General features: G+C 35.7%; 1 protein-coding gene across 1 annotated transcript in view; it reads left to right on the top strand.

Annotated features, from left to right (window-relative positions):
- The window catches only part of PTCHD4 (patched domain containing 4), an 80,667-nt gene extending 70,883 nt beyond the window's left edge, over positions 1-9,784 (top strand). Inside the window, exons 3-4 of the mRNA XM_072410079.1 lie at positions 9,416-9,603; positions 9,680-9,784. Coding sequence (XP_072266180.1) covers positions 9,416-9,603; positions 9,680-9,784 — 293 coding nt within the window. The remainder of the gene's footprint in view (positions 1-9,415; positions 9,604-9,679) is intronic.
- Positions 9,785-16,614: the final 6,830 nt, after the last annotated feature.

The raw sequence follows: 16,614 nt of genomic DNA, 5'->3' as shown, positions 1-16,614 counted from the left end.
CTATGGAATATGTTGGCGCTATATAAATACTGTTAATTAATAATAAAAATAATAAAAGCACTGTCAGATGATGGAAAGAGGAAGGGACATCATTGCTACCCCTATGCTTTAACAGCAGCCAACATAAATTATTTTTTTGGGCGCTACAAAAAAGGAGCTAAAGAAAACTCTAGAGCGTTTAATGTAAACTGATATAAAGGGGATATAGGGGAAGGAGGACACGCCCCATACAAACTGGTATAAAGAAACTCTGACAAGGTCCTGAATAATAGTTAGTAGTAAATATTCACTTTATGTACAAAATGGTTTCTGCCATTTTAAGTGAAAGTGCCGTTTCCTTTTAAAACAGAAATTTAACACTCCTAATGCTAATAAAAATAATTCCAATATATCTTGATGGCCAAGGAAGAAATTGCTTCAGAACTTTACTCCATAGAATCTTGGCTGGTGTCCAAAGTTTGCACTGCAAGGACCTGACAAGCATGAAACAGTTGTAGCCAAGTTTAATTCATGGTTCTATATTAAGGATCTTTGTGTGTTGTAAACAAGCGGTAGATGCAGGACTGGACACAAGGGTATAAGGGAATCATTTGTATGCTCCTGCTTACTGTCTTTAAATGATGAATAAACCCAGTGGGGAGAATACACAAAAAGCTTTTCAGGCTGTTTCTGCTTGATCTTTTCTTGTAGCAGCTGCATTTTACAATCACATTTAGACATTTTTCCTTCATAATTTACAGTAGAAGCCCTAAAGTTATTGTAGTTGTAAATTTAGCATGTTTTGTATGGACAGTTCCTTTGAGATCCTACATCTCTCTCCTTATTTTTTAAAGATTTGTAGTGGGAGTCGTAAAGTTTTAGAAACCTGCTGTTTTTAATCAATGCTGCTTTTCCACGGTCATGATTCTACAGCACGTAAGGCATGGTATTGTGGCATTTCCAAACTATTTTCATTTTTAATAAATGAACTTGAGAAACTATTGTAGGACACCTTAAATGCCCCTTATCAAATGAGTGTTTGTTTTTCAAACAAACCTTCTACGGTAACATGCAGTATGCTGTGTAGGTTCACTTTTCTTTGAAAGGTGAATTAAAAATGAAAAAATTGATCTTTGTGTGCACTTCATTTGATTAATAAACACAGAATAGGTTTATCTAATTTACTAAGCTAAGTGAAAATTGATTAATTGAATGAGGTGAAGTTAGGCTAATCCAGTACTGAATTTATCTGTGTAAAAATCCCATTTTTTAACCTGAGCATGACTGATTACTTTTGGGAAAGTTTATTTTTACTTATCCTTATCCTAATACCTGTGCTAAGTGGAAATGCATGCTTTACTCATTTATTCAAATTAACCCCATTGTCTAAATTTTGCAAATAGGAGAAACGTTGACTCACTTGTTAAGTCAATGACTGACTTTTTCTCTGTGAATTATGAAATGAGGGACACTGAACTGCTTGGTGTTTTGTGATGAGAGGCGTGTAGATGTTGTTAGTTAGCTCCTTTAACCCTTGAGGCCCCTTAAAGTTTTCCTTGTGGAATGAATTAAAAGATAAAGGTACTACTCCACTAATAAAGATTAAGAAGCTATTTGATTCACTGATTCCCCCAGCCTAGCCAATAATTAAATTCTTTAAAACAGACCTATCACCAAATGTTTTGCATTATATAAAAGGGTGTCTGATATTTTACTCATTTTTTTAATGTAAGGGGGGCCCCTCCTTTCTTCACTGCCTTTAAAAGTGCCAATCCCATTGCGCATAAGATCAGGTGATTTCCCCAGATCTGCAGAGTTTGAGATCTGGGGACGTCACCAGAAGAAGGGGGAAAAAGATGGCGGCGCCTAGTGTACAGCCCACGTCGGGAAGGAGGGGGAAGACTGAACAGTGTGGGACTAATTGGACTAGAATCGCAGAAGGATCGACAGCTTTCCACCTGTGAAGTACAAATCTTTTTCCTATTGACCTTTCCAGCCTTTGTAAAAAGAGATCTCTGAAACAAATCTTTTTGTGGGCCCTTTCAAATAGTCGCTGAAAAATATCAGTTGGTAGTTTTTTGTTTGAGATTTAGGCATGTGTTTAGCCCTATACCATTGCTATTTTTTTTTAATCATAAGGTTTAAGTGTAACAAAATAAATCCAAACTGTTTCCAATATGGGTAACGCGAGTGGGTAACATTTGATTCTAAATGAGAAACAAAACTTTTTTTATTTATGTGTGAAACAAATAAAATTTAAGGACAACTGAGCTTGAATTATCAATATCATTCTTGATATAGCAAAGATTCTCAGGCATGATAATAATAATTCAAGCATAGTTTTTTTAATTTTATTTCTCAGACCTTTTCTTTTTGAAAAAAAACTGAGAACTTGAATAAGATTGAGTGTTGTGACACAAACTAATCATTCAATGTATACAATAAATAACTATCATCTACCTTTTTAATAGGCAAAACATGCAGAAGGGGGTTTATAATTATTCCATTTATGTGATTATATAAGAACAGTTTGTAGATCCTTCATACAGCTGGCAGAAATATATATACTAATATAGTAACTAAACAGACTAATGGGGGTTTCATTATTAATGTTTAATATGAGTGTTCAGCTATTCCACCATTTTGCAAAAGTTGTAAATGATATTACACATAGATGTTATATATATATATATATATATATATATATATATATATATATATATATGTCTTTTTTAATAAAACCTCTACAATACATCCACATTTTATTGGTTTTTAGCAGTAATACCCAAAAGTTTTACAATATTAAAAAGGTAATTTAGTTTGTGTTCTGTACAAAAAAAGCAGAAGAGAGTTATATTGAAAAGATGACAGAAGACAGATTGTAGAATCAATATTATATTTGTGTTTTAGAGAGAAGTACGATTGTGGGAATACTAAAAGAATTTTATATAATTTTCTTCTTCATCTAATCTATTCAGTGTCTCTCCGGTGATACCAAAAAATATCCAGGAAAGTTTTAGCAGGTAATGTAAATACGTATCATCTAAACTGCAATAAATTGCATTTTAAACCACCAGGAAGCTCTGCTTTCCAGCTGGGTAACTGCACAAAGGTACAGGCTCAGTCCAGAGCCAATTGACAACAGAATGCAGCAATGGGTAGGGTAATAAGATTACATTTGAAATTTGAATGCTTTTCACATACATTAAATTTGCATCTAATGGGTAAAGACGCAGTAGGCAGATAAAAGCAGGACATTCGTTATTTACTTTTTATTGTCTGTTTTTGTGAAATGGAAGACTCCGTTCTATGATTTGTGGGCTTAATACTAGTTCTGTAAACTTCACTTTAGATTCTAAGATGTGTGCATGCTTTGTGGACTTTCCTCTTTAAAGATGAACCCCAGCCACAAGAAAATGTTCTCCTAAATATCATAGCCACAAAAAACAAAAATCTACTATGTGTGCCCCAGATGCTTTTAAAATTATAGTTATAGCCTTGTAAAAGTAGCATTTATATCATCATTTTTATGCACATATCCTGTTTGTGGGAGATACCCAGCAGGTCCACGTACCACAGGCTGCCTACAGAAAAATAAGATGGGGCGGCTACAAGATCAGTTACCCTGTACAAGGAAAGAGAGCAGCAGTTGGTCTTTATTTGAAGAAACTACCACACAGAGACTGAAGGAATATAGGACATTCAATTAGCAAGATAAATTATAACCTTGTAGGTAATATTTTACTTAGCTTAGTGAATGTGGTGAAAATTCACTTTGCAAAGAATACCTAATCACATGCAAGGATATGTAAAAACAAAAACATGATTTTTTAATTCACATACTTTAGTACTAATAAGTGAAATATCTATTGGAAGGGCTTATATCTTAACTCCAAAGTTTCATGTTGGAAATAAACAGATATTAAGAATACACGTTTCTTGTACTTAGCCAATGTTTGATTATCTTAGAGTTCAACATTAAAGTTTACTAAAAAATCAAGACAGTGCACCACGATTTATCATGGAGCACCACGAACATTACTGAGTGTATTGCAATGCCTGTCCCCCACTAGGTATTGTGTTTTCTCCCAACATCCCCTACTTCACTACGCAAAGCAATATTAACCGAGCAGGTGGCAGAAGGAACCACAGCATGAAGTGGGGGATAAGTAAAACAATGGATTTTCAGGCCACAAAACAGGTAAGTATTCGACTGTTTTGAGATTATTTAAAATGCAGCAGGACATATTGGATTCAGGCACAGATGCCTTAGTTATCTGATGAACGAATATCACATTTTAGGGTAGCAAATCAGCACTAATAAAATAAGGGAACTCTTTACTAATTGTAATTTATAGATTAATACATTTGGTGCCCAATGCCAAGGGAACAATATTCTACATTCCATTGTTAAACTAGCAATGTGTTGTCACTAACAGCTTTTCGTCTCATCTAATGATTGGGAACCAGTATTGTGGTGCCCAATCATACGATTACTGCTACAGCTATCAAGAGTTTGTGCGCTACACTGCCAGTTCAAATCATCAACCTGCTGCTGTCATGGTGCATTATGAAATAGAAAGGAAATACCGTGTAATAAAACAGTTTTACAAATTCAAATACAAATTGTTTCATGTAAATTTAAGCAGTGTACAAAATATAAATCCTATGTCAAACATGGTGTTGAAATGGCTTAGGTATGCATATTAGTCATGGGGTTATTGAGGTGAACACATACAAAGTAAAATAGTAAATCTGGCCTGGGCTTCTATCTTGGCAAGTCATTTTCTGTCTGAAAGGACACCAGTGCCCATACACTTACAGCCAAATCTGCTGCTAACCTTTATAGGGTAGCATGCATGAAAATTTTAAGTGGATTATAAACCATATGATTGAAATATGGTAATCTGAGCAATGTGTTTAATGGGTACACAGATGGCTGTGGGATATAACATGTTGGCCATGGTTGACTCACCTCAGATTGCCTAAAAACTAAATTGAAATGTATTTGTTTGCTTGGTGGTGAGTGTCTGCCATTAATTATTGCTCAGGCTTAACTGTTTGCAGATGCCCTGCAAGGATGATAGGTTAAGGAATCTTCATCTCAAGAAGCTGCAATCTTCACTGTTGACTCCATGGTGGACTTCTAGGTCCATGGCAATCCTTTTTGGCCATTGGATCGCCACTGATGATAATACACCTGCATGTGCACAGGACTTATATTGTCCCCAGTGGCTGGCTGCATGCAGAGCCAAGCTGTACACTACATTCACTGTGCAGTACAGGACTAAAGAAAGAAAGCTACCAGGAGCCAGGGCTTTTTCTGGGTGTAAAAAAGACTTGCGACTTCATGTTTTTTTGTTAATGAGCTCTACCGCCTGTTGACTATTTTTTTTTTTTTTTTTTTTTTTTTAAGTTTAGGTCCTTTTTAAAGTTTGCATATGTAATAGTATAAATAAGACATTTAAAATACATAAAATGAAATTTCACATCTAAATATTTATCTGTAAATTGTGTTTATTTAAAGTTATAAAGATCCTTACATACAGAAGAATTTATGTCTTAATTAATACAGATCGGCTATCGGTTTTCTGCCCAGGAGATTTAACTTAGAGAATTATACTCAAGATGTAAATCTTTTCCCATAAGCACATCAATGTAATTTGCTGGAGATACTGCTTTTCTTTATTATATACAATACTATTGATAAGGGTTTCTACTTGACTAATGTGGCTATGAATTATTTAACTCGCAGTGAGAGATGGCACTTCCCTTACATTTTGCTAATTAAAAAGACTTTTTTGTGTTTACTGAAATTGCAGTTTAGCCTCAGGAATTACTAAAAATAAAATATATTTTGAGCTCTGCATAACAGATGAAATAGATTTAGTGGATGTTTTTTAGGCTCATTAAGTGGGAGCTGGAGAAGGAAATTGAAGTGAACCAGTGTAATATATTAAGAATGTAAATGAACAAAGCCAGTGCATAACAGGTACCATGGTGTGCCTTATCTCCCCTGGCAATACTAAAATAATAGTATTCCCCATGGAATACTAAAAAACATTTTCTGAAACCCATTCATGTGGCAGCATTTGGGCTGGGCAATTGGTTATTCTTACATCAAGCATTTTATGGTAGAGATTTGGAACTCCTATTTCAGCGTTACCTATTCTTCACACGGCTCCATCAGAATATCCATCAGAAGGGAGAAGTCAGTGAAGGTGTTTAGCTACATGCCCTACATATACCATGATGATACTTTAAAACCTAATTCTAGTATACTTTTTTTGCTTTGAATACATCAGAGATGTTTAGGTTCCATTTAAATCTTCGTGTTGCAGTAAACTTACATGTTTTTACATTGCTCTAAGCGTTAGAATTTCTGTGCATGGATGATAAATTGTATGCAGGATGAGTGTCTGTTTCTCGGATTCTGTAGCTATCTATACTGGGACATTTTTAATTAAGTAAGCCGCTTATTAACAAACTTCAATAAATTATTCATTTCACAATGGAAGCATCTAAGTAATGTAAAGATGTTATCATTTTAGTCAGAGCCTTTTGTTATTTCATCCCAGGAGAATGTGGCAACATTCTATGGAAAGCATGAACGGATGGGCAAAAGCTGTGTTTTTATTTGATTTAAAAAGGACATGTACTCATTATAGACATATTTTATATTTATGATCAGTACTAAGAAATGAAAATGTAAACTTTTTTCATCACCTTCTCATCTGGTCCTGGTGACCTTGAATGGTTACAATTTAGTGGTTGTACTATACAAAATTTCTGATAGGATACAGAAAACTGGGGAATCTCCTTGCTGTATTTGCCACTAGATTTCCTTCCTGCAAGTGAGAGAATGTGACCTCCAACTACATCATAAAACACCAGCATGTTTCATCACAAGAGGGCATGGGTATTGTTTTACTCCACCTCTAAAAAAAAAGGCTAGAGGATCTTTTTTACTTCTCCCCAGTCTTAAAGTTAAAAAGACTCTTAGATAAAAAGGGGATGAACCAATGACAGTGTATCCCCTATAGCAAGTACAAAACAATCGATCCCTAGAGAAGTTTAAAGAAAAAGCATATTTACTTATTTCCATGATTTAAATAATAGGAAAATAGTTTAATATTAAAATAACATATAGAATGTCTATAAAAACATTCAAAGGTTAATATAAGAGATGTAACAATATTTTTTGGATAAGAGCAAGAAAAACCATTAAATTCAAAATATCAGTAACATAATGTTTATTTCTAATCATAAATTCTTTAGGTTTTTATAGTGAGAGGACTGTTCAGATTTAGTTGTGTTATATGTTTTAATATATATAGAAAGTTATGACACATTTCACGGATTACATCGCTTCATCAGATTAAAGCTACATCAAAAAAAAAAAAAAACAAAGTTTTCATGTAACAAATCCTAAAAACAATTTCTGATTTGCAGCATATTAGCACCACCAGTTTATAAATGGTCTAGATATATAAGATCCTGACAGATGGAAGCACTGGGTGATAAAAACATCTGCCAATGCTACATTGGGGAAGAGCTTGCTATATGAAAGTTTTGCAGAACAAAAACTTGTTTTTTTAAAATGCTCCCCACAGACCTCACCAATTGGTTGGCCAACATTCCAGGAACGTGCTGGGTCCCACCATCAAGGTGCATAGGTTTTGTCATCTGGGATCATCATATGGGGGATATCTTTTTTTGGTGAGGTTGATCTGCTTTATATTTATACTGGTTATACACTTGAGATTTTGTAACTGTTAGGATTGCCTTTATGTGCCTTTTTGGAAGTGATCATGCGTGGCCCTGACACCCCAGCTTGTGTTTTGCATGGATGTCGCTGCCTCTTTTTATTTCTGTATGTGATTAGACAAGTGTCTTGCCACATTGTTTTCAATAGTGGAGAGACAAAAAAATGACAACACAGGAGAAGCCAGGTCCCAGATCCTGGGAAAAGTTATGGGTCACCCAGCTTATGAAGAGGCTTGGGTGGAGAAACCTAAGAGCCTGTTGATTTGGACCAGATGAAATGCGCCCAGGACCTGTCCTATACTAATTATAGCAACATAAAGAGCTCTATTTAAAAACAGGGAATCAGACATTCCCTCAAACATTCTCTGGTGGAAATCAATTAGGAAATAAGGAATGTTTGAGAGAATGTCCCTGTTTTATAAAATAGAGCCCAAAGGCATTTATTGCTCACGGTTGTGAATTATTGCTTGTTTGTTATAACAAGAGAAACCAGAGTGGACAGCTTTGCAAGGAAAAAATATTGTTTCCATAAATTTGTATTGCTGACTAAATTAATGAGAACATATAAACAAAAGTGTAAGGCTAGACAAACTTTTTCATGGTTTATTCAGGTTTCTATCAGCCTGATTGATTGATTACTCCTGTAAAGTTCTGGCAATGAATGACACTTTGTCAGCTCTCACAGAATAAAACCTTCAGGAGTTTGCATAGATTTGGCATACAGCTGGTCCAATTACAGTTTCTCACCCTCATCAATTATTTATGGAATTTGACTTGATTCCCCTTCGACCATAGGTACATGCAGAAGTCCAAGCATTATTTGCAGCTTGTCTGCTGATGTCAAGAAGATGCAAGTTTAATTCTGCTAGAATAATTTCTATATAATATGTTTTCATTTATTATTCATAGACTTTATTAGGTGATATAAAAATATGTTAGTGGATTGCTATCATTACCATGTTGGAAATCTAGAATCTATGATTGCTTAGCAAGCCAAGAAAATATACTTAGTAGTTAAGGGGAGCTTTAGTTATTCCATACTAGATGAACATTGTTACTATTGATACTATTACCTACATACTAGATGAACATTGTTATACCAACAGCCAAATGTCCATGCCAAAAACCCCTTTCCCAAATTCTAATATTATTTCAAACCACTACCAAAAAGTACAGAGGCAGGCGACAAAAAAACTGCACCAAAAAAACCTAATTACTACACCAATTCTACACTAGGTTTCCAAAAAATGTTACCATTCATTGAGGCATTGTTTTAAACTAGTGCCAAATGTCATAAAATAATTTATATTTATAAACTTCTTGTTTAGTTGTTGCATACCTAATAAAAGTAACTGGAGATGGGTGTAATATACTTTAGATACAGTACAAATATGTATGTCCTGTTTTGTGATTTATGTGCTGGTATGTGTTAGCAATTGCACAGAGGGCCAAAGCTGCAAGTTATAGGAACGATGACAGGGACAACAAGATAACATGGTGGGCATACTCCTATTCACTCGCTGAGATGTGTCAGAAACTGGTAAATGGTTTAGTGAGCTTTATTGCTATTAAAGTTTTATAGACCAAAAATTTAAATACAAATGCTGTGTTTTGGTAAACTAGAAAATGTCCTACACTATGAAACAGTTTTTCTTGTTTTGTCTTTCAGGTCATGGAACAAAAGGAGTTTTTGAGCTTCTTTCTGGATGGAGGAAAACCAGAGAAAGTTTACCTTTTAAAGACAGGGTAGCAGATGCCTATTCTGATGTAATGGTGTCATATACAATGACCAGTTCTCTGTACATCATCACGTTTGGAATGGGCGCTAGCCCTTTTACAAACATCGAGGCAGTAAAGGTATTTTGCCAGAACATGTGCATTACTATTGTCCTGAACTATTTCTACGTCTTCTCCTTCTATGGCTCTTGTCTAGTCTTTGCTGGACAGCTGGAGCAAAATCGATATCACAGTATCTTCTGTTGTAAAATTCCCTCTGAGGAGTATTTGGACAGACAACCAATATGGTTTCAAACAATGATGAGTGATGGGCATCAGCATTCGACCCACCATGAGCCAGACCCTTATGAGAACCATTTCATTCATCATTTTCTAAGAGAACATTATAATGATTGGATCACTAACACGTATGTCAAACCCTTTGTGGTCATACTATACCTCATCTATGCATCATTCTCATTTATGGGCTGCCTCCAAATTAGTGGTGGATCAAACATTTTAAACCTTTTAGCAAGTGACTCTCCCAGTGTTTCTTATGCTTTTATACAACAAAAATACTTTAGCAACTATAGTCCTGTGATTGGATTCTATATATATGAACCTCTTGAATATTGGAATGCAACTGTCCAAGAAGACTTGAAAACCATAACTCATGGATTCAATACGGAATCTTGGATTGAGCAGTTCTACCAGTTTTTAAAGGTTGGCAATATTTCGGCATCAAACAAGACAGAATTTATTAACGTTCTCCAGAATGTTTTTTTGAAGAAATCAGAATTTCAGCACTTCAGAAATGACATAATTATTTCTAGGTCAGGAGATGAATTGAATATTATTGCATCCCGGATGTATCTGGTTGCTAGGACTAGTGAAAATACACAACGGGAAGTGGTTGAGCTCCTTGAAAAGTTGAGACCACTCTCATTGATACAAAGCATAAAGTTTATTGTCTTCAATCCCACTTTTGTTTTCATGGATCACTATGGCTTGGCAGTGACAATGCCAGTTATTATCTCTGGTTTTAGTGTCTTTTTGGTTTTAATTTTAACATTCTTCTTGGTCATCCATCCTTTGGGAAACTTCTGGTTGATAATTACTGTCACTTCAATTGAGTTGGGGGTGTTGGGTTTAATGACATTATGGAACGTTGAAATGGATTGCGTATCCATCCTGTGCCTTATGTACGCTTTAAACTTTGCCATAGATCACTGTTCCCCTCTGCTTTATACATTTGTCTTAGCCACCGAGCACACAAGAACTCTATGCATTCAAGATTCACTCAAGGAGCATGGCACAGCTATTATCCAGAATGTCATATCGTTTCTTGTTGGGCTGGTACCCCTTCTGTTTGTGCCTTCAAACTTGACCTCCACACTGTTCAAATGCTTGCTACTGACTGGTAGTTGCACGATACTGCACTGCTTCGTCATTTTGCCTGTTTTCTTAACCTTCTTCCCTCCTTCAAAAAAACGCCACAAGAAAAAGAAAAGAGCCAAACGGAAAGAAAGGGAAGAGATTGAATGCATCGAAATTCAGGAAAATACAGATCATGTGACTTCTATTTGAGAAATCAGTGGTCGTTACTCAAAGTATTTGGACAAATGCAGGGAACGTAGGCGAAAATCAACTGCTTGTGCTGGCCAAAGTTGTACAAAGGGGTATTTTTGAAACATCAAGGTGCAAGATTTTTATACTTTTTATAACAAAAATGGATTCAATTCAATTTTCTATTACCTCATTCTCATAATGAGTCTGTTTGGTGGAAACATAGGCATAAAAATGAATTTCCCTGGTTTGCAACTGTTTTAATCCTATATAGTGTCAAAAGCAGGAGATTTGACTATATAAATATGTATGTTTTTTATATATGGTACACAACATGTTTGTGTGTGTCAAATCTATCCTCTGATTACATTTCATCCCATGCTTTCTGAAGGCTAAAAGTTAAGCTCCATTCATTAAATTGATTTCTAGGAAAGGTTTAGAGTTTGTGTGAAATTTGTATACCTGTCTGTGTCCTTTCTGGGGAGATTTGCTCTCTCTTTTTGATCTGGTAAATATTGCAGTTATAGAGCAAGTAAAAGGAACACATAGGATAACATCCAGTGAGGACCCCTGCTCCAGTTACCTTCTTTAAAGTCTATGGTAACTGAAAATCTGTTATTCTATTGAAAATGAAAAAAAAATAAAAACTGCGACTTATTCAAGCATCTCTTTTGATAATGTGGCAGTATAAATACCAATTAGCAACAATACGCATGAGTATAAGTGCTTGCTGTCATTTGAGAAAATACAACATGCAATGGTCATTTTACCATAGTCATAGACATTGCTCATGCGCAAAAGCACTTCATACCGAAGAGCTTCTTGAAGTGCTTCTTCCTGAGTTGTACTAATTCCCAGACAACAGATTTTGCAGTCTGTTCTTCCTTTAGCCTATAAAAACAACCATATTCAGTTGTTATGTGATGCACATGCCTCATAACGTAAAACCCCTGAGTGAGCCAAATTCCCCTAAATTATGCCTCACCCATCCCGGCCAGACACTGTAGCTCCCAGTGGGGGGTTTTAGCTTCTACAGAACTGTCATTCCAGAAAGTAGTGGACAGGACTAGGTGTGACCAGCTCTTTTCCCGAGGTTTTTAGAGCTGTGAATCAGCATTGACAATTCTCTTCTTCACTTCTGTAATGTCTTCACATCCCACTGTGATGCAAGTGGAGAAGTAATATATTAGAGAACCAATGCTTCAGGAACAGTACAGCAGCATTGCCACTCATCAACAAGTATATGTGAAATTTTATAAAGGGACTGTTTTATGTTCCCAAGGAGTCATCATGTTGACTATTCAGGCCCTAGTCAGCATAGTCTACCACTTCCTTGATTACAATTAATTTCCTGGGCAAGCGTCCCACTCTTTGGACTGGGGTGATGATGCTGATTTAATGTCCAATGATCAGACTGTAGGTAAGAAAGAAAACCACAATGCTGAATTTGACAGTTGAGTAAAGGAACTAGAAAATTCACCTGTCTGTGCAGTAATGTTTTCATTATAAAACCAGCTGGCCAAATTTACAAATTCTTTTGACTGGTAAAACAGTAAACATATAGTATATTTATTTCACATAATTGAAAAATTAGCCATAAATAGGGCTTTTTTAGTATATCATTTATGTCCTGCTACAAATTTTCAATTTTCAGGTACCTTTAGTGTCAGGTACTCAAACTGTATGTAAGCCTAAAATCTATATTTTAGTATGTTTGAGATCAAAACTGTGTATACAGTTATGTCAAGCAAAAATCTGTTGAAAATTTTCTTCACCTCGGATCCTGCCAGTAACAGTACTTTCTGTTTCAAACTAACAATGCAAAGCTGCTGTCTTGCATTTACCAGCAGTGTTATCAGTCACACATTCCCCTTTTTTTGAGTTCGCTGTTGGTTGGCTATCAGGTCTGTACATGTCTTCTAGCTCAGCAGAACATTTGATCAGGATAACTACGGACAAACAGTGCAAACAATACATTGGAATAATGTATTGAACAATGGAATGAACAGAGGTTGGAGACAAACTGAGCTTTATCCAGAACATGTGCAAACAAACCAACCTGTTGATCGGTCAGTGGCTTAACGTTATGGCCTGACTTTAAACTAATGAAGTCAGATGTGCACAGCGGAGATCTGAGATCCAGTGCTAAAAAAGACCAGCAGCTGGCAAAGATTACTTGCTGAATATTACTTAAGTTCTTAGTTGTTAATTATTTTCCAACTAAATAGTATTAAAATTCCAACTCAATAGCCAACTGTGTAAATCTTTCCCAATTCAAATCTGTCCCATGGCCTATTTCTTGTGATTCATACAGTTGCAAACAGCAGTAGGCAGGGATGAAAAACCTTTGAATTTCCATGAAGCAGACAACATTATCATTTCTAGCCATTTGTTTTTAAAGAAAAACTGGTTACTCTGAAAATCAAAATAAAAATAGCTCATTAAGTGACTATCAGGGTAATAATAATACTGATGACAAACCAGAAGAACAGAGTGAATTCTATGCAAAAGCCAACGTCATCAGTACGTATTTATTTTTTCTCTAAGACTTCCCTTTTCCATGTGATTAACCTGTTGATGCCTGACACAGCCATAAGATGTCTATCCATCGAACATATCTGGGCATAAGATGTTTGAAGAAAACTAACAGAACAAAGGAGAATGTACACTGAAATGTATTTATTATATGAGTGATTGTTTCCGCATTACCTGATAATGCAGGTATTTGTAGACTGTTCAGGAATTGTTTTGCTACAACCCTTTAAATCTCTTTCCCGACACCTTGGTTTGTATGTCTATCAGGGCCAACATTGGGTTAAGGCAAGAATGATGGATTTTGGTTCTAGCACTCCTAACTTTTTAAGTCTGTGTTAGCTTACAAAGCACCCTGCAGCAAGAAGCTTTGAGGAAAAATTGTGGCCAATCTATAGCTATGAAAATATTTACATGTTCTTAACAAGCAGTAGCTAACCTTTAAAACAAGCCCTCACTGACCTATTTAGCCACAATGGCCATGGATCAAATCATCATTAATTCACAATAGATGGAATACAATGGAATGTTTCACATTAGCAATTGGTGCCCATGCTTTGTACCTGTTCTCTGTCTACATTAAAGATTAAACTCAGTTCTGACAATGGGAAGAGCAAAATAATAGTCTGAGAGGAAATAAAAATTAAATATGCTTTTAGTTGCACGTTTACAGAATAATTATTCCACAGTGCCAAAAGCTTTGGAGGTCATTAAGGTCTTATTTAAAATAAACATGTGGCTCTCTTGTAAAAGTTAGACCTTTGCCACCTTTGTAAATGGTAAATTTTGAACTACAGATTTGTCACACAGCGTTTCCCTCCACTGTTTGCTGTGGTTCTTTCTGCTGTATATGCTTATTTACTGCTTGTTAGGAACATTAAAAAAATTAAATGTCTACAGCCTGATCATAACTCTACTTTTTAGGCTTTATTTATAAAGCAGAGAATCTGACATTCCTCAATTACATGGTGGAGAATCTTCCAGCTTCATGTGTTTCAATGGCAGTGGATGTGAATGTTTGAAAATGTTTCTAAATTCCCTGCTTTAAAAATAAAGCCCTATAAGTGTTATAAACTTGAATGTATTGGTGATTAAAGTTTAGGGTGTAAAGCAAGGAGCCCTGGAGCAATGCAGCTAGTCTGCATCCTAGGTTAAAATGCAGAGGAATACAACTATGAGGTTTATACTTTATTCTTTGGAGGTTCAAGTCCAGAGCATATAAGCAGATGCAAAGTACTAAAGTGGACCTTTCAGCATAATTATAAGTTTGCGTGAATTAGATTAAATGCCACAATACACAGAAACTCTACAATTTTTCAGACAGTTTTACTTTTAATTTTTTTATTTGCATGATATTACCAATATGCTGCAGGCAGGGGAGCTATAAACCTCTAATTCAGGGATCAGACTACAACATGTAAGAAGACTGCAGCACAGGCACCAGGATCATTTGTCATCTCTGTGAGTGCGGACGTAGATGCTGGTCCTGTATGATGGCTGTGGCCCTTCTGTACAGCCAAGCAATGAAGCAGAACAGAAATGAAGGCACTGTCAGGAGGGGTTATGTGATCTCTGTGAGAAGTAGTATTATACCTGTATTACAATTACTTATACTTAGCATGCTGCACCTATTGTATGAAAAAAATATATATATAAATCTAGGTCCACTTTAATGCTTTCAAGGCTATCTTGGTAAAAGGATCCTGAAATGTTTTCTGAAGTACTTTTCCTCTGATGCTTGCATTGTAGAACCTTCTCTGTTCATCCTCTGAATGAAACCTTCCGGGTTTCCGCACCAAAAATAATCCCAAATATTTATTAAAACATCCTATTGTCTTGGTTCTTTACAAATTGCCTTAATCCCCATTCCCAGGCCATCAATCCCCCCATCATTGGCTATATTTAGTCAGGACAATGCCCACTGCCAAAGCTAGCTCCTACTAGAGCCAGATATTTAGGTTAAAAAAATGGGGATTCTAAGAGTTGCAAATACTAGAATGAAGATGGGTTGTGGTAGGCAAGTGATTTGGCTACTGATTTGTTTCATCAGCAGCATGGATTCCGTCTATATATATTGGCTTTAAATGCATTTACATTTGTATCTGCCCATTAGTCTGATGCTGGGACACCATGATAGATGGGTAACCAGCTCTTCAGCTACTTCCATTATTATAAAAACGTGCCAAGTGCTTTAACCTATGGCAACTAGTCATTGATCTGAAACTGGTTCTCACACACATTGCCATTATTTTTTCACACAAAGCCCAATTGAAGTCACAGATAAAAAAAAAATGGAACAGACTAATGGCCTCCATTTTCATAGTTTCACCTGTACATTTTGTTACAACAGCAGTGCCCATTGTCAAAGCTTGCACAGTCTAATAGACATCAGTTTGGACAGTGCAATGTACATTAACTGGCCCTGCAAGTCCGTTCCCTTTTATTTCTCATCAGTTTAAGTGTCTATGCGTCCACTTATAATCTAGGCATTAAGCACATAGGTAGGAATGTAGAAATTTTATTTCAATGATGGAAAAAATCATAGGATATCATGGTTTACAACTATTGAGAAAAAAAAGAGTTCTTTTGGGCTTTGAACAATGTTAAATAGGTCCTCATCAAAACATTGAAGCTAATGTTTATATCAATGTGAAGGAAATGTTTGGTTTTGTATTTATTAGATATCGCCAGCAAAAATGAAATGGACAAAATGAGCAATAGCATACTTTTGATGGCTTAGTGGGTCATGCATGATATTCCAAACATTTTTGCAACAACTGATAAATCAACTGACATCTATGTATCTATGTGTAACTAGACTCCACATTGGCAGCTTATGGAATCTACATGCCAAGCCACAGCATTTGCTACATTTGGCTAATGCCTGTGATTGGTCAGTTTTGCTTGTTGTTGCAGACATCTTCTAACCATTTGGAATAGGTTGACCCATTGACACGCATTGTACCCTTGCTGATCAGTAATATGTATTTACATTTTCTATTTTTGTATACAAAATGACCGTAAATGTTAACCCCTCACAGTAAATATGCATGT

Source organism: Pyxicephalus adspersus, chromosome 4 (assembly GCF_032062135.1).
Source record: "Pyxicephalus adspersus chromosome 4, UCB_Pads_2.0, whole genome shotgun sequence".
Taxonomy (NCBI): Eukaryota; Metazoa; Chordata; class Amphibia; order Anura; family Pyxicephalidae; genus Pyxicephalus; species Pyxicephalus adspersus.
The sequence above is the reverse complement of the archived record's forward strand: the minus strand, read 5'-3'. Positions and strand labels throughout refer to the sequence as shown.